The sequence below is a fragment of the Salvelinus alpinus genome, chromosome 32 (assembly GCF_045679555.1).
Source record: "Salvelinus alpinus chromosome 32, SLU_Salpinus.1, whole genome shotgun sequence".
Lineage (NCBI taxonomy): Eukaryota > Metazoa > Chordata > Actinopteri > Salmoniformes > Salmonidae > Salvelinus > Salvelinus alpinus.
In genome coordinates, this window is record NC_092117.1 from 22,263,049 (window position 1) to 22,285,210 (window position 22,162).

A 22,162-nucleotide genomic window follows, 5' to 3' on the forward strand; every position below is an offset into this window, starting at 1 on the left:
TATACTACCTATTCTTGTGTCCAGCTAATTGTTCAATCATACATTACATCATAGATACACGTGTATGTGACCAATAAAATTTGACTTGATCTGCCAACCTCTTATCCCTTAGCCTAAACATTTCTCAATCCTATGGAATTTCTTCCAAACATACGAGATTCAACATCACATAAACAAACACAAAGATAAAACAGAAACAACTGATTGCAAAATCAATGCATTTTTATTTTGTTATTTTGTTTTTAAATTGAAACATTGTGGTGGCGTCATTACTGCTATAGCCTCTAAAAGAAGACTTTGAATAACCAAAGTGCTAGAATAGTTACATTTCAATGGCTTCACTCTGTTAGTAAGAATTGTACATCAAAAAATTAGCTCAAGTGAAAACACATATCAAACAAAATTGATCAAATTAGCCTCTACCCCCTGATTGACATGTAGGATGGGAAATATGATACAATACCCTAAATGACTTCACTTGTCAAAAAGAAAAAGTCCTTTACATGGTTGTCATGTCCACAGCATAAACATCATCACACTAAGTCTGAGCCTTCACACCAGAATAACACCACACTTGAACTACATGGGCCTCTAGTCAAACCAATACAAAGAGAAGATCTAATGCAAAGTAATCGCCAATGAGCTATCAAATGAATGCTAGTTAGACACTGCATACAGATTCTCAAGCCAAGAAAGATCACACAATTCATTTGATGCTTAAATAATCGTTTGACCATCCAGTGTTTTTGTCATACATATTCTATTAAGAGCTACAATCAAATAATGTCTTATGTCTTTATGTGAGTAGATTAAATTTAAGGAAGTACTTCACCAAAGCCCAAAAGGAAATTACACCTTTTCTTTAAAACCACAGCAGCCTTCATAAAACCAAATGACACACTGCTAAAATGATTACAAACAGTCTTACAGCGTACAGAGAACTCTACACCTTATAGCCAATACACACAATACAGTTATAGTTTTACGGCGAGCCAGTCTACTAGCATATACATTCAGATAACTTCTTTCTCATAGCATTTATGCTAATGCCAGCAGAAGCTGCCGTTCAGTTTTACATAGACAAACGGTAGACTACATTAAACCCTCAAGAAGCTATAGAACAATTTTTCTTCATACTGTTCCTAGTCCCCGACACAATAAATGCTTTTATGGTATTTTTTTCATTTCAAATATAAAACTGGTGACAAATGTAAGGACTATATGTGTACACAGATAAAGGGTTTTAATTCTCATTTTAATACAGTGTTTGCAAACTTGTAAAAATTGTACTTAAAATAATGTGAACGGCATGCATGAAAATATGAGTACTCTGCTTTTGCAGAATTAGATACATCCCCTTTTTAGGAATCACTTAAATTCGCAGAAGATTTTCTGGAAATGTCCTCTGTTAAAATCTAACCAGCTTTTTTCATATACAAACATTATACCTGCTATAATAATGAATTATACAAGAACGTGTGAAGTTACACTCAAATCTTCCTTAAAAGTAGAACCATTTTGATAATAATGTTGAAAGCACTTGTAAAGTTCTCTCCTGTGCATTATCATCCTGTAACTCATCATTTTTTTTTATTGTACACATTGTAATTTATATACAGGAAAAAGCTGTGTATTATTTTTAGTTTTAAAAAGGAAAACAAACCCCACAGCAATTTACAACCTGACATTTATGGGTCCAAGAAAAAACTATAAGGCGAGTGTTGGAGGTGGATCAGAAGTGTTCCTCTAGTTTTTGTGTAATTTTGTTGATTTTCTTTCTCCTACTACTAGAATTGAGCTTTTGCGCCATCTTTGGTCACAGGTGTATGTTCAGTTGCACCTGTAGTTTTTCTGTGATGGAGTCCTTTTTGTTGTCACCACAATGCTCCTCAAAAGCTCTCACGACACCAATGGCACGTTACGAGTCACAAACAGGAAGCAGAATTCTCCTGGTCCATAGACCACAGGATGTGAGAGCCATACAATTAGAATTCAGATTCCATGGTGAGAACCTTCCAGGTCCCTCAATTGACAGGGAGTGAGTTTTTCATGCTCATATTGAAATCAGACGGATCAAGTCCTGGCTGAAATTTCTTGAGTTTTTCAGTTTGTAACTTTCTGCCCTGGAAACAGATGAGAAGAATTCCTGCACACCTGAAAATTAAGAAAATATTACAATATATCAGATATTGGCAGCATTTTGGGCAGCTGTTTGAAAGAAGGGAGCCATTATAGAGGACATAGCCCATGCATTCACTAATGCTTACGAGTCCCTTAGTTTTTACTAATTCAGTTTGCTGACTTTTAGAAGTTCCATTTTGCAAGCCACCCACAAATCTACGGGAGCAATCACTCGACGATGCTAGAGAGCATCAAGAGGTCTGTGGGCTACAGTTGTCATGGTCACCCTGGTTGTCATGGAAACCACCAATTGAGCTACAGTTCATTAGAGTGCCACTACTCTTTTTACTCAGGTTTGCTTAAACTGAATAATTCACTGATGCAAATAGTTAACAACACCTTACAGGAATTAACAGTAACCAATCAGATAGCCACTTCTCTTTGTAATGTAATTCCCACACAATGGGCTGTCTATGAGCTGGCCTGTGGGGGGGGTTTAATGGACAAAGAGAGAGTTAGAGAGAGTATATGTGTGACACTAGGTGTGTTTTGAACATCACCCATGTTCCCTTTGTGACTAGTCACCCACACAGCTGACAGGACAAAACGCAGCCAGAATCAAAACAGACAAGAGTCAGACTTTCAGTTGGAAACATGAAGGTCTGCTTGTGTGTGTGTACTGTTTGGAGTAGAATGAAGTACATTAATCAGAGCAGGAATGTAGAGTGGAGAACAGTGCAGAAGAAAACAGAACAAGTATAGTGAAATGGAGCAGAGCTGCACCAGGTTTACACATGTACATGGAATGGATCAGAAAATATTGAGCACTACCACTGAACAGTGTGGGGTATAAAAATGATGATTTTATTAGAGAAGTGGGGGGATTAAAGCACTTTACTTGGTAAAGTACCTGGTGGAGCACAGCTACCCCTACGATTGAAGCTTCTTTTCTCCCGACCTCCTCTCCTCCTTCCTGCTTTTAGCTCCATCTCCTTGCTGAAACACACATACACATACGAGTGAGGCAAAGCCAATCTCAGAACCCTATCCTGACAAGCAGCAACCCAACACAGCAACCTCAAACAGCAACCCGAGTGCAGCTAGACCAGAGGTGAGATGTTGTAACAATAGCAACCTGAAACCATCAACCTGAAAGCAGTAAACCCCACCATAGAAGCAAATGTTAGCATTACACACAGTTAGCAGGATACCATGAAGTGAAAGCACACAACATACTAGAGGCATGTGTCCTAGAGGCAAATTCCTGGAAATAAAAGAATAGCCCAGAGGAGTTATATCACCAGAAACAAGAAAAAATAAAGTGTCAGGGCAGTGTGCACCTGGTTCATGTCAGAACAATCAGTTCTCCAATTGAATGTGGGCCACAAACAATAGCTGTTAACAATAGTTAACATCATGAATCTTGCCCTGGAGTCAGCACTACAGAGTGGTCACTAGCTGGCACAGCCACAAAGTCATAAAATCTGATTTTAAACCTTACCCTAACCACACTGGTAACCCTAATGCCTAACCCTAACCTTAAATTAAGACCAAAAAGCTAATTTTATCCCCATACATTTTTACAATATAGACAATTTGGACTTCGCAGCTGGCTTATCTACAGGGAAGTTGCTCAGTTCTGCCTCCAGGACAAGACTCATGACAATAAATGTCAACCTGCAACAATAGCTGGGGCAACATCCTAGTCACTGAGCACCCATTGCATGGACACACACACAGACGCACAAACACACAGACACTCAAAACAGACATACACACACTGGTAGCATTGGCCGCAGCACTCCACATCAGATCACAACACCCCATACTGAGTTAAAGGTCCAAAGGTTCTGACCCGCCTGTTTTCTGTTCAGGCTCAGAACCCTAGAACCCACCCCTGGGGCAACTCTCTATGAAGCCTATTCCGTCGTCATGCCAACCTCTAACTCCTCCTCCAGTAAGAAAGGGCAGGGCCAGGGGTCTCCTCGGTCCCAACTCCCCCTGTCCCCGCCCTGGTCGTCAGGCGTGGGCGTGGACACCCGACGGATGACCTTTCTGATGACCTGGGAAATGGGGCGGAGATAGTGATCATGGTCAATAAGGAGAGAGTATGACCGAGATACACGCACAAACACAAAGAGAGGGTATAGGTCATTTTGGGAGGAGAGTTTAGAGGAGGTGGGTATGATAATTCAGAGGTGTGGTTTTAGGAAGACGGTGAATCAGAGTGAAGGCAGTGGCAGATAGTTACTTTTCTAGTGATGATGTTACCGTCTTCATCAGTAAACTGTTCTTCTGTCACTGATTCGCCCGGAATATTCTTTGCCTGTTCTCCCTGTAAGTGTTCATGGTTAGGACTACAATCAGAACTGGTCCAAATTCATCTCAGCCAGTGTAACAGCAAACCATTAACACACTTTACATCACCAGCACCATCAAACTGCAAGCAAACCTCTAGAGAAGACAGAATATCTTTGAATTCCCCAAGAGTTGTTGACTCAAGCAAAATCAAAATGAAAGTGAAGTGTCCCTTTAAATGGCATCACAGAGGCAACAGTGAGACACAGAATGTTCCTTGATTAAAGTCAAGCCATGAAAGCAGGTTACCAGGCCAGGACACACTAACACGCTCGCACGCACACCATTCAAACACTGTACACACACTGTTCGCAATCACACATTTCAGACGTTTCCTTTAACTCCCACCGCTTGCTGTCAGTTAAGCGAGCCACACCAGTCCACTGCACACCAGGAGGCAAAGTCAGATGAACTATCTACCGCCAACCTAAACCAAACATCACCCAGTCTCAGCAGGGTACCTTAAGAATGACCCGGCGCCGAAACACCCTGGTGGTGACAGTCCGCTCCTCGTCAGAGCCGGACTCACTAAAACGCTGCTGATGAATGCAGTTAAGTAACATTACAGACAGTGAGAAGGGGATGGAAACACAAAATACGTAGGTGGTAGAGAATAGTTTTTGCTTCACACAATCCTAAGGATCTTCTAACACCTATAAAAATAAACAATGTCACATCTGGAAAAATTGTTCCAGTTAAATTTACAGTTGATTTGAAAGTATAGACATCCACTTCATGTGTCACTGTAAAAAGGGAGCAGCGATCCACCTGATGAGCAGTATTCACTGTAGTAAACACACATTCTAAAAAACACATTTACAGTACACTATTTTGCATCAAGGAACATTGCAATTACCTGGACTTTCCTCTCAGATACAAGCGTGCCTTCTTCCTTCCCACGTCCAGTTCTTCCATTGGCTGAGTCCTGCGATACAGGAAGTGACCCGTCCTGAGGTGGTAGCTCCGTGTTTTCGCCATTGTGCCTAGACCTTGCTAGCTCCCCTCTAGAGGAAGAGGTGATGGAGTCACTGGACTTCTCCTGGCTGTGGGGAGAGATTAGGAAAAAGGGTACATTTGAGACTGAGATTAAAACTCAGATGAATGGTTTAGGATTATGATTGAGATCAACATTGATTAAGATAAAGAGTTAGATTGAGAATAGGATGGGATTGGTATTAAATTGAATGAATAAATTGTGACGAAGACAGAAAGACTGAGCCGAAGATATTAAATCCCAGTTGTAGATTTACATGAAAGTGTATTTATCCTTAATCCATAACTGTGATGGAATAATTTAGTTTTGTGTACCTATTTTCCTGGCGGTCTAGCAGGTCTGAGCTCACACTGCGGCCGGGTGTGGGCGGCTCCACGTTGACGCTGGATGTGTCACTATGCCAACCTGGAAGTGAACACACGTCTTTTTCTGCCTGTTGCACCTGACTAAGAATCTCCTGAACCCTGGCCTCCGTCATTTCCTCGTCCTCCTCCTCTGAGCCTTCCTCCAAATGAATATCCTCCAATAGCGACTTTAACTTATCTTCTGTCTTCTCGTCTTCATCCTCTTCCTCGGTGGAACCAGACACACCCTGCTCCCCCAACGCCTCAGCCCAGGCCTGGGGGGAGAGATATGCACCCCCCTCTTCCACCACTTCAGCCCCATTCTCTACTGCCTTACCCCCCTCCACCCTCACCTTAGCCCCCTCCACCCTCACCATAGCCCCCTCTTCCGCTACCTTACCCCCCTCCACCACCTTAGCCCCGATCTTTGCTTCTACCACTTTATCCCCCTCTTCTGCCATTTCACCCATCTCTACCCCTTCTTCACTACCTCCCTTTACGACCTCCTCAGCCTCCCCCTCAGCCACCACCACTGATGCCCCTGTCTGTCTGCTGTCCTCCTGCTGTTGGAGGCTTATGTCCACTTCTTTTTTCTCTTCTTCCACTTGTACCATCAGCACCTGGTCACCTTCAGCCATTCCTGTGTTGGTGGCAGCGGTGGGATCTAAGTGAAGGGGGTGAATGGACAGGGACAGCTCCCAGGGCCTAAGGGTGGTTCTAGTGGAGGTGTCAAGGTCCACACTAGGCTCCATGTGGCCAGTCCAGGGCTCAGACTGGGTGAGGATGAGGGTAGGGGGGTGTGGGTGGAGCTGGACAGGGGTGGGGTCGATGGTGAGGGTAGGGGGTTCAGAGTGGAGCTCCGTGAAGGGAGGGTCAGAGTGCAGTTGGACTGGGGACTGCAGCTCCGCTAGGATGCTGTGATAATCTGTTGGGAGATGATATAAGCACATGGAAGCACTTGACACAAGAAATCCCACATAAAACACACACCACATGGACTGAGTGACATGGACAAATGCACAGAGACGGACAATAGAGCATGCAACGAAAAACACCCACTAATTGTGGTAACACTCAGAGGGGACACTGGTGTCACAAATCACCAGCACAATATTCAGCACTTTTGATTCAATTGAGAGCTATCTTAGAGAAATTCAAGGTAAAGTTGTGATAAAACAAATTATATTTACACGGACAAAAACGATCAATACTTATGTCCGTGGCAGCTTTGAACAGTTTAATGACAAGTTTATTTTCTTCTGTTAAAGGGATGGATTCATATGCAGCCTTTGAGATGAGATAAGAAAACATAAATAAATGATATACACTACCGTTCAAAAGTTTGGGGACTCTTAGAAATGTCCTTGTTTTTGAAAGAAAAGCAAAAAAAATTGTCCATTAAAAATCATCAAATTGATCAGAAATAGTATAGACATTGTTAATGTTGTAAATTACTATTTTTTATGGAATACCTACATATGCGTACAGAGGCCCATTATCAGCAACCATCGCTCGTGTTCCATTGGCACGTTGTGTTAGCTTATCCAAGTTTATCATTTTAAAAGGCTAATTGATCATTAGAAAACCCTTTTGCAATTATGTTAGCACAGATGAAAACGGTTGTGCATATTAAAGAAGAAATAAAACTGGCCTTCTTTAGATGAGTTGAGTATCTGGAGCACCAGCATTTGTGGGTTCGATTACAGACTCAAAATGGCCAGAAATAAAGGACTTTCTCCTGAAACTCGTCAGTCTATTCTTGTTCTGAGAAATAAAGTGAAGATCTGGTACAATGCTGTGTACTACTCCCTTCACAGAACAGCGCAAACTGTCTCTAACCAGAATAGAAAGAGGAATGGGAGGCCCCAGTGCACAACTGAGCAAGAGGACAAGTACATTAGAGTGTCTAGTTTGAGAAACAGACTCACAAGCCCTCAACTGGCAGCTCCCACTCCACTTTCTATTCTGGTTAGAGACAGTTTGCGCCGTTCTGTGAAGGGAGTAGTACGCAGCGTTGTACCAGATCTTCAGTTTCTTGGCAATTTCAGATCTTCAGTTTCTTGGCAATTTCTAAAGAAGGCCAGTTTTATTGCATCTTTAATCAGAACAACAGTTTTCAGCTGTGCTAACACAATTGCAAAAGGGTTTTCTAAAGATCAATTAGTCTTTTAAAATTATAAACTTGGATTAGCTAACGCAACCTGCCATTGGAACACAGGAGTGATGGTTGCTGATAATGGGCCTCTGTACGCCTATGTAGATATTCCATAACAAATCAGCCGTTTCCAGCTACAATAGTCATTTACAACATTAACAATGTATACACTGTATTTCTGATTAATTTGATGTTATTTTAATGGACAAAAAAATTGATTTTCTTTCAAAAACAAGGAAATGTCTAAGTGACCCCAAACTTTTGAACGGTAGTGTATGTGAGGCATGCCAGGAATACGATTTTGCATATGTGCGATGAGTGGGTTTTACTAGTTGAGATTTGAGTGCGTGTTCAGTCATGCTCACACAGAAAGATAAAAGAAGAGAGGAGAGGGGGCCTAGATTCATATTTCCAGGATAGAGAGGTCGATGCCATCCCAAGGGAGAGGAGAAGATAATTTGTTATGGAATATCTACATAGGCGTACAGAGAAGGTACGGGAGACACACAGGGACACTGACACACAGGAAAGGGGGACTGGGAATGGATGGGAGGGGAGGTAGGGCCAGGACTAGGGCAGTGAGACCATGCAGCTGATATTAGGGGGAGGACGGCAAAGGAGATGGGGTGGGACGAAGGGGGAAATTGGGACCGGCATGGGGTCACATCGGGAGACAGCTGGGGGGTGGGAGTAGAGGAGAGGGCTGTGGCGTCCCCAGTAGGTTTAAGACTTGGTGACTGAGCAGGAAATGAGGGAATTAGCTGGGGTATAGGAGTAGAGGACAGGTGTGTGGGTTGACTGGGGTCCCCAGTGGGTTGAAGAGTTGAAGATTGGGGGTCGAGAAGGAGACATGGAAGAGGAGAGGTTGCTGGATCAGGCGGTGGGGACGGGGGTAAAGGTGTGAGGTCCATGAGTAAGACAGAGGACCATTAACTTGGGGATCGGCTGGGAGATAATGGACGATGTGGGGGTGTGGACTTAGTAAGACCAAGGGGGAATCAGGGTTGAGGGAATGATTCTCAATCGAGGGAGAAACTGGGAATGAAGAGATGGAGGAGCTCTCAGGAACCAACGAAGCATGCTACAGGTGAGGAAACAAGACGATTAAAGAGAAACAAAGACATACAAAAAAATCTAACAAAATACAAAAACGTGTTAGCAACACAAGACAATTATGAATGAGAGGACAGAGGTGATTTTGAGAGATTAGGAAACAGGGAAGGGAAAGGGATTGGGAAGAGCAGAGATGACAGCACAAGACTCTTAATAAGCGCTTAAGAGCTGTTATAAGCTGCCCTGGAGGTTGGGCTGTGGCGATGGACGAGAGCATGAGGGGAGGAAGGTAGTCTGGTTTCACAGAGGAAGCTCTGTCATTCTATCCAGGGACGGCTCAGAGGAACTGGAGGTACTGGAGACTAGAGAAGTAAACAGATCTAGAGGTATAGATGAGTTCAGACGGTTGAGTCTATGGCTACTGCATGCATTAGGGAACAAAGGGTTTATACAGTAGTGTCCTGTTAAAGGTACAAGGTAATCAGGTAAAAACAGTGTCTTACAGAATGCAACTGGTTAGCATCATGGATTGTTTTAGTGTTTGTCATCAATTCATCTTTCAAAACCCTTCATGCACAAATGCAATTAGATTTTTAGAGGGCTTAAATAATATCAAAGTGGTGATCGGGTCATGTCAATTAAGACCTCTTTAGAAACGTTTTGGGTTTGACATGCTACCTTCATCATCAGGGTTGGTGTCAATTTAATAGTAACCCAGTCATTTCATAACGTTAATTATAATCAATTTCCTGAATTGACTAGGTTAAAAGTGAACCCATGGTACTCTGCATGCTAACATTTCCTCACACTCATTTGAGTGCATGTCAGAAAATGGGCATACTCAAGCTGGAAATAAAGCCATAAAACGAAGGGTCAGACATCACCCTATCTAAGATAGGGTACTGTAGTCTCTATAGGCAAATTGCATTCAATAGTATAGCCAGGCAATTTGTTCTTATTTTTGCTACAGTTCTAATGCAAAAAAAAAAGAGTGGCAGCAGAGGTAAGAGGTCAGCTAGATGGAGCTAAACTTTACCATCAGCCTGATCCAGGTAAACAGCGTTATCATCGGCAAAACTTCTCGTGCCTGAAATGTTACCATAGTCAAATATCGGCCCCTCCAGTAAAGTCACAATATCCATCCGATTGACTTTGGTCAGCACTCCAGTTAAGGCATCCGCTGTAAGAGAAACAGAGAACCCGGAAGTCAGTCAAACAAAGACAAGACACTGTTGTACAATATGGCAGTTGTTTGTACAATACGCACTGGTCGTTAATCCAGATGTTTTCATTGTCTTAACTCTTGCGAGGTAATCAATATAAATAGTTTACTATCACACTGCAGTGTGTGAAGATGGAAAGAGGTTTGCCGTTGTCCTCTTCTCTTGTACCAGGAAAATAGGTCAAATTTTCCTGTACTGAACATAATGTACTTAGTAGTTCTAAAAGACTGCTGGAGCATGACAAGGAAAGGTGACTTCATATGCAGCTGAAAGACAGCTGCACTAGGAATCTTAATAAACATAGAGGCCATTCTGCTTCAACACACAGTACCAGTAAAAAGTTTGGACACACCTACTCATTCAACTGTTTTTCTTTATTTTAACTATTTTCTACATCGTAGAATAATAGTGAAGACATCAAAACTATGAAATAACACATATGGAATCATGTAGTAACCAAAAAAGTGTTAAACGGATCAAAATATATTTTATATTTGAGATGCAAAGAGAAACGACAGCATCATTACTTTAAGACATGAAGGTCAGTCAATCTGGAAAATCTCAAGAACTTTTCAAGCTTCTTCAAGTGCAGTCGCAAAAACCATCAAGCGCTATGATGAAACTGTCTCTCATGCGGACTGCCACAGGAAAGGAATACCCAGAGTTATCTCTGCTGCAGAGGATAAGTTCATTAGAGTTAACTGCACCTCAGATTGTAGCCCAAATAAATGCTTCAGAGTTCAAGTAACAGACATCTCAACATCAATTGTTCAGAGGAGACTGCGTGAATCAGGCCTTCATGGTCGAATTCCTGCAAAGAAACCACTACTAAAGGACACCAATAATAAGAAGAGACTTGCTTGGGCCAAGAAACATGAGCAATGGACATTAGATCTGTGAAAATCTGTCCTTCGGTCTGATGAGATCAAATTTGAGATTTTTGGTTCCAATCGGCATGTCTTTGTGAGACGCAGAGTAGGTGAACGGATGATCTCCACATGTGTGGTTCCCACCGTGAACCATGGAGGAGCAGGTGTGATGGTGTTGGTGATTTATTTATAATTCAAGGCACACTTAACTAGCATGGCTACCACAGCATTCTACAGCGATATGCCATCCCATCTGATTTGCCCTATCATTTGTTTTTCAACAGGACAATGACCCAACACACCTACAGGCTGTGCAAGGGCTATTTAACCAAGAAGGAGAGTGATGGAGTGCTGCATCAGATGACCTGGCCTCCACAATCACCCAACCTCAACCCAATTGAGATGGTTTGGGATGAGTTGGACCACAGAGTGAAGGAAAAGCAGTCAACAAGTGCTCAGCATATGTGGGAACTCCTTCAAGACTGTTGGAAAAGCATTCCTCATGACGCTGGTTGAGAAAATGCCAAGAGAGTGACAGGCTTTCATCAAGGCAAACAGTGGCTACTTTAAAGAATCTAAAATAAAATGTTATTTGTTTAACACTTTTTTGGTTACTACATGATTCTATATGTGTTATTCCATAGTTTGGATGTCTTCACTATTATTCTACAATGTAGAAAAGAATACAAATTAAAAATAACCCTTGAATGAGTAGGTGTGTCCAAACTTTTGACTGGTACTGTAAGTCATCTCAGAATGTAATTTACTATGAAACCTTCACAGGTACAAATTAAGCTGGAGAGAGAGAGTTCAGAAGGAGAGTGGAATGAAACCGGGTTGTGAAGCTCTGTGGTACACAATCATACAAGTGCAATAAAGTGAGACATGTGATATAATAACTGTTAATAGAAAGCCACAGGGGGTATAAATACTTTTGGGAGAAAGAGGGGCACTCACTCGTTGCGTTTTTACCGTCCCGGCTGACCCATTTCTTTAGTAGCATGAAGCTCTGCGCCGTCAGGGAGTTGGGGTTCTCCACTCGGATGTGGTTGATCTCGTCGACAGAAAAGTCCATTTCCCGAGCTAGCTCTGCAAACACATCAAAAAGCACATTACATCACATCAGTTCAAGACATCCATTTCTATATCATACAGGCTTACTTTTCTCTGTAAATATCAATGATGTTGCACTTGCTGCTGGTGATTCTCTGATCCACCTCTACACAGACGACACCATTCTGTATACTTCTGGCACTTCTTTACACACTGTGCTAACAAACCTCCAAACGAGCTTCAACGCCATACAACACTCCTTCCATGGTCTCCAACTGCTTTTAAATGCTAGTAAAACTAAGTGCATGCTCTTCAACCGATTGCTGCCCGCACCCTCCCGCCCGACTAGCATCACTACTCTGAACGGTTCTGACCTAGAATATGTGGACAACTACAAATACCTAGGTGTCTGGTTAGACTGTAAACTCTCCTTCCAGACTCACATTAAGCATCTCCAATCCAAAATTAAATCTAGAATTGGCTTCCTATTTCGCAACAAAGCCTCCTTCACTCATGCCGCCAAACATACCCTCGTAAAACTGACTATCCTACCGATCCTTGACTTCGGCGATGTCATTTACAAAATAGCCCCAACACTCTACTCAGCAAACTGGATGTGTAGTCTATCACAGTGCCATCCGTTTTATCACCAAAGCCCCATATATTACCCAGCACTGTGACCTCTATGCTCTTGTTGGCTGGCCCTCACTACATATCCGTCGCCAAACTCACTGGCTCCAGGTCATCTATAAGTCTTTGCTACGTAAAGCTCCGCCTTATCTCAGCTCACTGGTCACCATAGCAACACCCACCCGTAGCACGCACTCCAGCAGGTATATTGCACTGGTCATCCCCACTTCCTTTGGCCGCCTTTCCTTACAGTTCTCTGCTGCCAATGACTGGAACAAATTGCAAAAATCACTGAAGCTGGAGACTTATATCTCCCTCTCTAACTTTAAGCATCAGCTGTCAGAACAGCTTACCGATCACTGTACCTGTACACAGCCAACCTGTAAATAGCACACCCGACTACCTCATCCCCATATTGTTATTTATCTTCTTGCTCTTTTGCACCCCAGTATCTATACTTGCACATCATCATCTGCACATATATCACTCCAGTATTAATGCTAAATTGTAATTATTTTCGCCTCTATGCCCTATTTATTGCCTACCTCCCTACTCTTCTACATTTGCACACATTGTACATAGATCTTTCTATTTTTCTTTTCTTTTGTGTTATTGACTGTACGTTTGTTTATGTGTAACTCTGTGTTGTTGTTTTTGTCACACTGCTTTGCTTTATCTTGGCCAGTTGTAAATGAGAACTTGTTCTCAACTGGCCTACCTGGTTAAATAAAGGTGAAATAAAAATTAAATAAACACAAGTATGCAGAGCTGCAGTGCAGGAAGTGTCACTCTGAAGAGGGCACTGTTTCCTAACAATAATACAGTGTTGGTTTCTTGAGAGAGGGGAAAGCAGGAGTATAGAGGGCCATGAAGCCAGATGGCACTAAGACCAGGGAGCACCATTTCCTTACCAGTCCAGCTAAGTCCCAGGTGGTCAGCCACGATGGCCATCCGCAGGTCTGTTCGCTCACAGGGACTCTGAGGACCTGAAGGGCAGAGAACATCTATTAATCAACACTGTTCAGTATCTTTTCTACTGACTGAAATTGGAGTACAGAGGACTCTTTCCTTTTCTGGCCAAGCGTGGAATTTTCCAAATGATATAAATTCATACGGAGTGTTCTGCAGCCTCTCCTCTGGGTTTGATATAGACATGTTTAATCAACAGGTTTACTGTGAATGTGAATTGTATTACTCAATGGGTTGGTTAGGCTGACAACACTTCAGATTTGGTTTCCAGAATGGCAAGAAAAGGCAGACTAAACACAATATGACGGACTACAGTGTGTTATTTGGACACAGGTGCTCTGTGAATGTTTGTGAATATGTATCCTCAAAGCAGGCAGTAATTGTCATAAGAACTATACAAACAAAATAAATTAAAAACATCGGTCAAAAGAGTCATGTACTCGTAGGAGCTCTAGTGGACTCACAGTTCTTAATGGGACTAGACAGTACACATGCGGACAACCTTTGTGTTTTTGCTAAGGCTAATTAGCTCAGTGACACAACTTGAACATGAAATAGAATAAACTAGAACTGCTGTTTTCAGTAGCCACCCTGCACAGACAGACAGATAGACAGACTCAGTAGCCGTCAACAAGAAACTGGCTGTGCCAGTGCACCAGTCACTACTCTGGCATGCTGAGGTATCTGACAACTAAGGGGTTGGGGGGAGAAGGAGGAGAGTCTGACAAGGACAAGTACACAGTACATAGATGACGATGACAGAATGACGGCTACTATTTTAAGAGAATAAACACGCCACAGGCAATCAATCACAACGACTTCATGCAACTAAGGTTTTAACAAGTGTGAAAGTTTTACAAACTAGGCTTGATCTCCGCGACGGGGGGCGCCCGAGGCCCCGCAACCTGACTGCCCTCCTTCCCACCAGTCCGCCTACTCCTCCTGCTCCTCTCACTGCCGGAGGCCCTGTCGACCTTAGCCCTTACGGACAAGGCCCCGGCCTCAGCTCTCGAGCCTCTACCAGACCTCGACGAGCGGGAGGGCTGAGAGGGGGCCGACAGAGAGGTGCTCCTGGAGGTGCTGTCTTCCTCGGACTGTTCTCCCTGTGTCTTTTTCTCTTCATCTGACAGGCGGTCGGCCAGCTTTAGCGTCTCCCCGCTAATGCCCTTAAAGTACTCGATGGTGCGTTTACAAACCTCGCTGCCGTTTTCCCTACTCGTCTCACCTGCCGAGCTAACCTGAGATCTGTTTTTAATGGAGAACCTGGAGGGTAACTGTATGGCTACTCTCTCCCTGGTAGACTGAGCTGTTACCTGCACTGATATTGGGGAGCTGGTTGTGCTGCTCTTTTTAATATCTTTGATTGGGATTCTAGACCTGGGCTCTACTTTGGCAATGACAGGCTCTGCTCTTCTCCTGACCTCAGCCTTGACAACCTGTTTGGGTTTTTGCTTCCCTATTGCTGTGCCTTGTGTACGAAAAGACCACCCTGGCGCTTTGACAGGCAGCCTAGACTTTTGCTGCTTCGTCTCAGCTTCCTTGATGGCTTCACTTTCTCTTTGTTCAGCCTGAACACTGCTTTCTTCTACTCTCTCTACAGAGTCACTACAGAACAAAGCTTCAATCCTACTGGCTTTCTGAAGTGTGGGTTCAGACGACGACTGCAAATTAAACACGACACTGCCACACTGTATATAGTTAGCCTGCACGCTTGAGGACTCAAGGTTATTGTTGTTATTGCAGTTCTCTGCAGGGTAATCTCTTCTTTCTGACAGCTTTGGGTCTGTGTATCTGCTAGACTGACTCTCCACTGACTGGTCTTCCAAGTTAATGTACTCTGCCATCTGACTTTCTGACCTCTCTGCCTTACATTCTTTGAGATCCCCAGAGTCTTTTTTCACTGTAATGGAGACGGCTATTCCCATCTTAATGGGGGTGCGTAATTTGGGGTCAACTTTAGAGGCCGTAATGGTGCATGAAGATGTGGTCTCGGCTACAGTGACACCAGAAGGAGCATCGCTACAGCCAGTGCCAGTCTGTGCAGGGCTGCACTTTGCTGATGTGCTGCTGTCTGTGGCAGTCTCTACCTTCACCCCTTCACCCCTCTCCCCTGTTTTTGACTGAGAGGTAACTACCCCCGGACTCTTACCCCCTCTCCCCTTGTCCCCTGATTTCCCATCAGAGGAATGCTCACCAATCTGGAAAAATTGAAGTCTCTCTTCAACAAAGTCCCGCTTGCTCATGTCAATTGCACCACTGCGCGTCATCTCAAACATCTTCCCCTCGTGGAAGGGGAAAGGGTTAGGCTCGCTAGTCGGTGTGCTCTCGTCAGTCGGGGTTCTAGCAGGGGTAGTGTCTGGAGTGGTGGCTTGCGACTTGTCATCCACAGACAAACCGAAAGGCTTGGGATCTTCTTCTTTCGCTTTGGCATCAAAAACTCCTTCATCCACTTTGCTTGACCAGGGGTCAAAGTCTAAGCCTTTCGTGGCAACAGTTTTGAAGGTAGAGTTTAACTCCTCTTCGAGTTGATAGCCAAAGAAGTTATCTGCAAAGCCTTGTCTATCGCCCTGTCTATCTGGATGTCTTCCCTCGAGAGTGTAGTCCTTTTCATCTCCAATGTTTTGATCTGAGTTTGCTTTCCCATTATCCCCTCCATCCTCACTTGGTGTTTTCTCCTCCTCTATGACTTCAAGCTTTGATTGACTAAAGGAACGATCACATGTCTTGCCGTCATTGGACAGGCTGGATGTCTTAGGGTCTTGTTCACTCAACCCATCATCCTCATCTTGAAGGTCATAGCCATCGAGAGAGTCTATTTCAGTAGCATCTGTGTCATGAGAGAACTCAGTTGTGGCTATGGAGCAGTCTGTGATTGACTGGTCATTTTGCTCCAAGTCTTCCTCCTCTGCTTTTACAACGCCATTAGTACCTGGCTCCTTGTTGTTTCCGTTCCTCTCAGGCTTTTTGGGTTTCAGACGCTTCTCTCCTTCCTCCTTCTCCTTCATCTTGAAGGTGTACTTTTTGTTGGGGATGGGATGGAAGATAGACTCATCATCACTAGAGTTGCTGTCATCTGCTCCAGGGGGAACTGGAGACGGAGGCTGAACCCTGATGATGGGCTCTGCAAGGAGGTGCTGATCATGCTCCTCTTGGAGGTTCACCTCCATCATCTCTGTCTCAGCCTCTGAGGAGGCACAAGACCCCCTCTTCTCAGGGTCAGAATGCTCTGCCTCTAAAGGCGGAGGTGGGGGAAACTCAATGTAAGCGACTCGTTTCTCTTTGGGTCGTTTCAATGTTTCCTGGTTTCTGTTGGAGGGTTCTGATGAGGCAGGCTTGGTTTTCTCTGGCAGAGACTCCCTGTAGATGAAGGTCTTTCCTTCGTCTTCCTCAGACTCCTCTGCTATTGGACTGGGCATGCCGGGCATATATCCAATCACGGAATCTGTCTTTCTGGAGGCAAGGCTCACCTCCTCAGAGCTTGGTGTCTCAGGAGTAACAGGACTCTTGCCAGAGCTGTCCATGAAAGTTACTTGCTCTAGAGTGTCATCCTCTGGGCTGCCTTGAGGAGATGGGGGCTGTTTTTGTTTGACAGTATAAAATGCTCCCCGTGTCTCGTGCACTGTTCGGCTCTCGTGACTCACTATTTTTTGGTACGTTCCCAGCAGCCCAGATGTTTCTTTTTCATATTGCTTGCCCACTTGGATGCTTACATAAACTGGCAATGGTTTGATGTCTTTGAAACCCTCAGTGACAACTACAGGGGTTATGTTTTCCAAGTATTCTACTTGGTCGCTATCTATACCATTACATACTACAGTTGACTGACTACTATCATAAGAATCTGAGGATTTTTCTACTGATGAGTCGTTTGTAGATTTGTTGGCTTCAGAGCTGCCATGTAACCGATTTCTAGCTAAAGTAGGTATTTGTGATCCTGCCCTTTCACACAGTTTAACAGAGGTATCTAACTTTAATGATGTGGATTGATGATTCTCTGAGAAACTACACGGCATTCTAACAGGAATTTGCGATTCCGAGTTTTTTTTTAGACTACCGGTACGTACATCACTACTATTTGGGTTTTCTCGAACCACAAACTCTGTGTAAATAGTTTTCTTGGTTGTCTCTTCTTTACTGGTTATTCCATCTCTAAAGCCCTGCAGTTCTCTTTGTGAATTTCTGTCATTGCCATGCGCATCTTGAACTAACGTGTGAGCTAGTTTTGACACTTGGGGTTTATAGTTTCCATTTCCATGACATTCCCAAGTTTTGAAGGACTTTTTTCCTTCATGTTCATTTCCGTTTGTGTCGTGTTTAGGAGATGAGCATATATACCTATTAGCACTGGGGCTTGGTCCACTAGATCCTCTAACCTCACTATCTATAACTTTCCTGGTACTTCCTGGACTGTCTGGTGATTTGGGGATATCTGAGCCAGCAAAGACTTGATACACAGGCAGCGTACTTTCCTGGAGTTTTCTTACTGGGGCATTTGATGTTTGTCCCCATTGTGGACCCTTTTCTTGCTTCTGAGCCTCTTGTTCAAATTTTAGCCTAACAGCGCTGACTTTGGAGGATGACATTTCAAATGATTTAGAGGCGTCACCTGCATTACCCTGTGAAGTGCCATCACCTGGTTTTCTATTGTCATCATTATACTGTAGTAACACTCTCCTCTCTGGGCTGCTCGGTAAACTAGCACATTTTCTATCATTGGAGCCAAACCTGTCCCTGAAACGTTCTCTACATTCCTCACCACTGCTCCCATTCTTATAGGTTGATCTTTCAGGACTGCTGTGCGTAGAGCTAGGCCCAGATCGTGTTTCCCTAAAGTCTGACCTGCGGGACTTCTTCTCTGGGGATGAGAGCTCATCGTTCAGTTTCTCTGTCTTATCACGAAAAAACTGAGAGACTTCACTAAGCTTTTCCTCTGCTTCCTTAACAGTTCTGTCTACTCTGTCTTCATATATTAGCTTTTCTCTATTCTGGTTCTGTCTGTCATCAGTGACACGCATCCAAACAGAGTGCTTTGGGCTACCAGGTTCTGAGGAATACTGCAATAATGTTAGTTTGTCAAAGTTATCATCTACATTGGCAATTTGACCTGATTTGTCAATGTTTGATGACCTCAAAATATATTCTTGCCTTGATCCACTAGACCGTTCCTGACTATAACTACTCCTATCTGGGGAGTGAAAATGAGACCTGTCCCTCAAATACTCCTCGGTGTCAGAGTGAGAAGAGTCTGGTTTCTCAGAGAGAAGCATTTTGTCTGCAAAGTTGTAGGACTCCCCTCTGAGTTCTGATGATTCATCATCATTATATTCCACTGACTGCTGGCTGAGAAGCTTCAGGGCTTTGTACGAGTCATCTGCCATGAGCTGTGCAGAGCTTGGACGACTGTCGTCTTCCTGTGACATGGGCGTGTTTACTCTGGAAGACTCTAGGTAACAGGGGAGCGATTCTTCAGGCTCCTCCTCTCCCTGTCGTGACAGTCCACTGTTCCCTTGGTAGAAGTACATCTCCTTCTCTGGGTCATTTTTTGTTTCCCGGATGATGACCTCAGTTGGTTCAGTTTTGTTGCCCTTTTCAATATGAACCTCGATTATTCTTTCAACTTTGGGCTTTGAGTTTATATCCCTCTGCGATGTGTCATCATTGCCGGCCCTGTGCTCAAACAGTCCAGCAAGTTCTCTGGAGGGATCCCTGCCTGACTGGAAAGCTTTCATGATATCATGCACTGACATTGATTCTTCCATTCTCTCGGATGTATTCTCTTTACTCTGGGGTTTGTGGTACACCATTCGTGTGGTAGTCGTGATGTGGGTCTCTTCCTTCACACGCATGCTCTTGCCCATTGAGTCATCGTCCGGGCTGATTTTCATCTGAAATGATTTAGTTTGGTCCACATTGGATGCATTCATACCTTTGGGTTCTGCATCAGTGTATCGAACTGCCCTTGTATCCTCCATCATTGGTTGCTTGTTATCTTCAGGAGACTCATAACTCCTAATAACACGAACAACCTCAGTCCTTGTCTCCGTGATTACTGGTGGAATATCCTGGAAAAGTGCCTTGGGTCCCATGCCTTCCGCACTCTGTGGGGCAGAGGGTGTCCTTTCACTCCTCGTCTCAAAGCCACTGTCTGAGAGGGGACTCTTGTCCTGGTCATGTGAGATGTCATCTGGAGATTCTAACATGGCATCAGGCCCAAATAGCACATCTGCTAGTTTACAGAGCTCCTTTTCTGAGGCAGAGGACCGCATGTTTGCGGGTGGCATTTTCAGCTTGTGCTCAGGTTTAAGCATTCGTTTTTGTTTCTCCTCTCCTTCCCTTCTAACCTCATCGGATCTATGCTTTGCATCTGCAGTTTTTGAGATAGAGCCACTGCCAATGTCCTTTGTCAAATAGTCTACTACCTTCAATAGATTAAAATCTCTGTCTGGTATAGGTATTGTCTTAGTTTTGATTTGAGGAACCACTGTCTCATATCTTGGTGGATAACTCCAGTTGCTTGGCTGGGGATCCACTGGTGCTTGTTTAGAGCACTGTGCCTCATCTGTTTTATTCATTTTAATAGCCGTCTTGCTATCCTTGACCGTATCCTTTGTCAGTATCTCACTAACTTTGACCAGGTCCTGTTTAACTTTCTCTACAATTCTGCAAGGCTCCTCATCCTCTATTTTAGCCTCTTTGGGAGAGTCAGACTGGAAACCTTTGGAGGCTGAACTTGGTTCTGTTTGCAAGATGTTAGACATCCGTATCAAGTCCTCTTTCATTTCTGCCACGTCCTTCAGTATCTCTTGGCTGGAGGACAGTGGGGATGAGGTGGTGGATTTCAGGGCAGTCGGGGGCATAAATAAGGGGGATTTGACAGGTGACAGAGTTCTGGCAAAGGAAGACTGGGCTGAGTTTGTCTCAGCAGGCATAGTTTTTCGAGAGGACGAGAGGGCAGCAGCTGGTGTTGACACTTCAGGGAGCTTTTTAAATTGGGGCTCTGGCAACACATTTATAACTGAATACACTGGGACCGTCATGGTGCCAGATGTGACAGTGGTGGTAGAGTTTGGTGGGGACCTTAGAGTGGCATATAGGGAACTAGAGGCTGAGGATCTTATGGATTGGTAAGATGATGACGCTGAGGAGGACATGGACTTCAGAGTGCCATATCCAGAGGCAGAGCAGGAATTGAAAGTCTTTTCAACCTCGTCAAAGGCTGCATTTACACTCGTCGTTGCTGCATTGGTGGTTGCCTGTATCCTCTCCTGTAAGCTGCTGGAGAGTAGGGACGTGGGCGAGGAGGAGCGGTACTTTGTAGGGGATACTGTTCCATTGATCAGAGCTGCAGCACTAGGAGGAGTGTTGGATTTAATTGGTGAGGAAAGGGAGGAAAATATACTTAAGGGGTCTGCATTGGACCGTACAGAGGAGAGGCCAGGAACAGTTTTTATAGGAGAGGACGATGTTGTGGTGCCAGTGCCCACCATGACACCCTTGAATGGCAGAGTTGAACTGTACATGTTCAGTGAGGATTTGGGGGAAGCAGGTGGGCTCATGGCGATTGATGACCTCTCTAGCAGACACCCCACACCAGTGGTGATGGGAGAGGTTCTAGAAGACAATGCTGCCAGTCCCTTGATGGAAACGGGGTCTGGAACGCTTCTGACTGGCGATGACAGGAGACTGGGGGTGACCTGAACTGGGTACGGGGTCTGCTGAACTACAGTCTTAATTGGGGATGAAATTGTCCTGTACGACCTGATGGAGGATGCTACGTCGCTGACTGACTTGATGGAATGGGCCGGTGAGCCGCCTATGTTGGACTTGATGGGGGACGCCGAGGTGATGGACCACACGGACTTCAGTGGAGAGGCATTGGGCGTGTTGGACGATGAACTGGAGTGGGAACCGAACCCAGACTTGGCTTGCTCAGGGACGGAGACAGGAACAGCCGACCACGCCTGATAAGATCTCGTTGAAAAGACAGGTTTGTAAGCGTAGCCAGTAGGCTGTGTTCTCTGCGAGCTCCGATCAGTTGTTTCTTGAATAACCAAACCAAAGATTGAACATAAATTCAACAAAAAATAATTGAAATAATAAAACAGAAAAACCAGAGAGAGAAAGTTGGCGTCAGTAGGCCAATATTAATCAAAGCAGTAAGAATAATACAATGGTGAATTTATGCAATGTCAATTACTATCTAAACAAAGGTTGGATGAAAAGTGATTTTTCGAGGTCAATGATCTGTCATAAATAGAAAAGATACAAGATAACACATGATGAAGCATATGAGGCAACGAAATGCTTGAGATAGCTAACAGTGGAGAAGAAAATATTAGAAATGTACCAAGACAACAACAACAACCATTCTAACCATGTGTGACTTCGATGTG

The 22,162-nt window shown here is 44.1% G+C and overlaps 1 protein-coding gene across 36 annotated transcripts in view; it reads right to left on the minus strand.

Annotated features, from left to right (window-relative positions):
* Positions 1-204: 204 nt before the first annotated feature.
* LOC139562325 (ankyrin-3-like) overlaps positions 205-22,162 on the minus strand; it is a 116,224-nt gene continuing 94,266 nt past the window's right edge. For 14 of the 36 annotated variants that reach the window (XM_071379949.1, XM_071379972.1, XM_071379940.1 and 11 more), the window contains 11 exons: positions 14,632-21,810; positions 13,712-13,786; positions 12,075-12,206; positions 10,062-10,205; positions 5,788-6,742; positions 5,336-5,522; positions 4,941-5,018; positions 4,373-4,456; positions 4,062-4,184; positions 3,032-3,117; positions 205-2,154 (listed from right to left, as the gene is read on the minus strand). In XM_071379949.1, coding sequence (XP_071236050.1) covers positions 3,052-3,117; positions 4,062-4,184; positions 4,373-4,456; positions 4,941-5,018; positions 5,336-5,522; positions 5,788-6,742; positions 10,062-10,205; positions 12,075-12,206; positions 13,712-13,786; positions 14,632-21,810 — 9,023 coding nt within the window. In that variant the 3' untranslated portion in view covers positions 205-2,154; positions 3,032-3,051. Of the gene's footprint in view, positions 2,155-3,019; positions 3,118-4,016; positions 4,185-4,372; positions 4,457-4,940; positions 5,019-5,335; positions 5,523-5,787; positions 6,743-10,061; positions 10,206-12,074; positions 12,207-13,711; positions 13,787-14,631; positions 21,811-22,162 lie in introns of all 36 variants that reach the window. The other 22 variants (XM_071379964.1, XM_071379965.1, XM_071379963.1 and 19 more) reach the window with 16 other exon arrangements.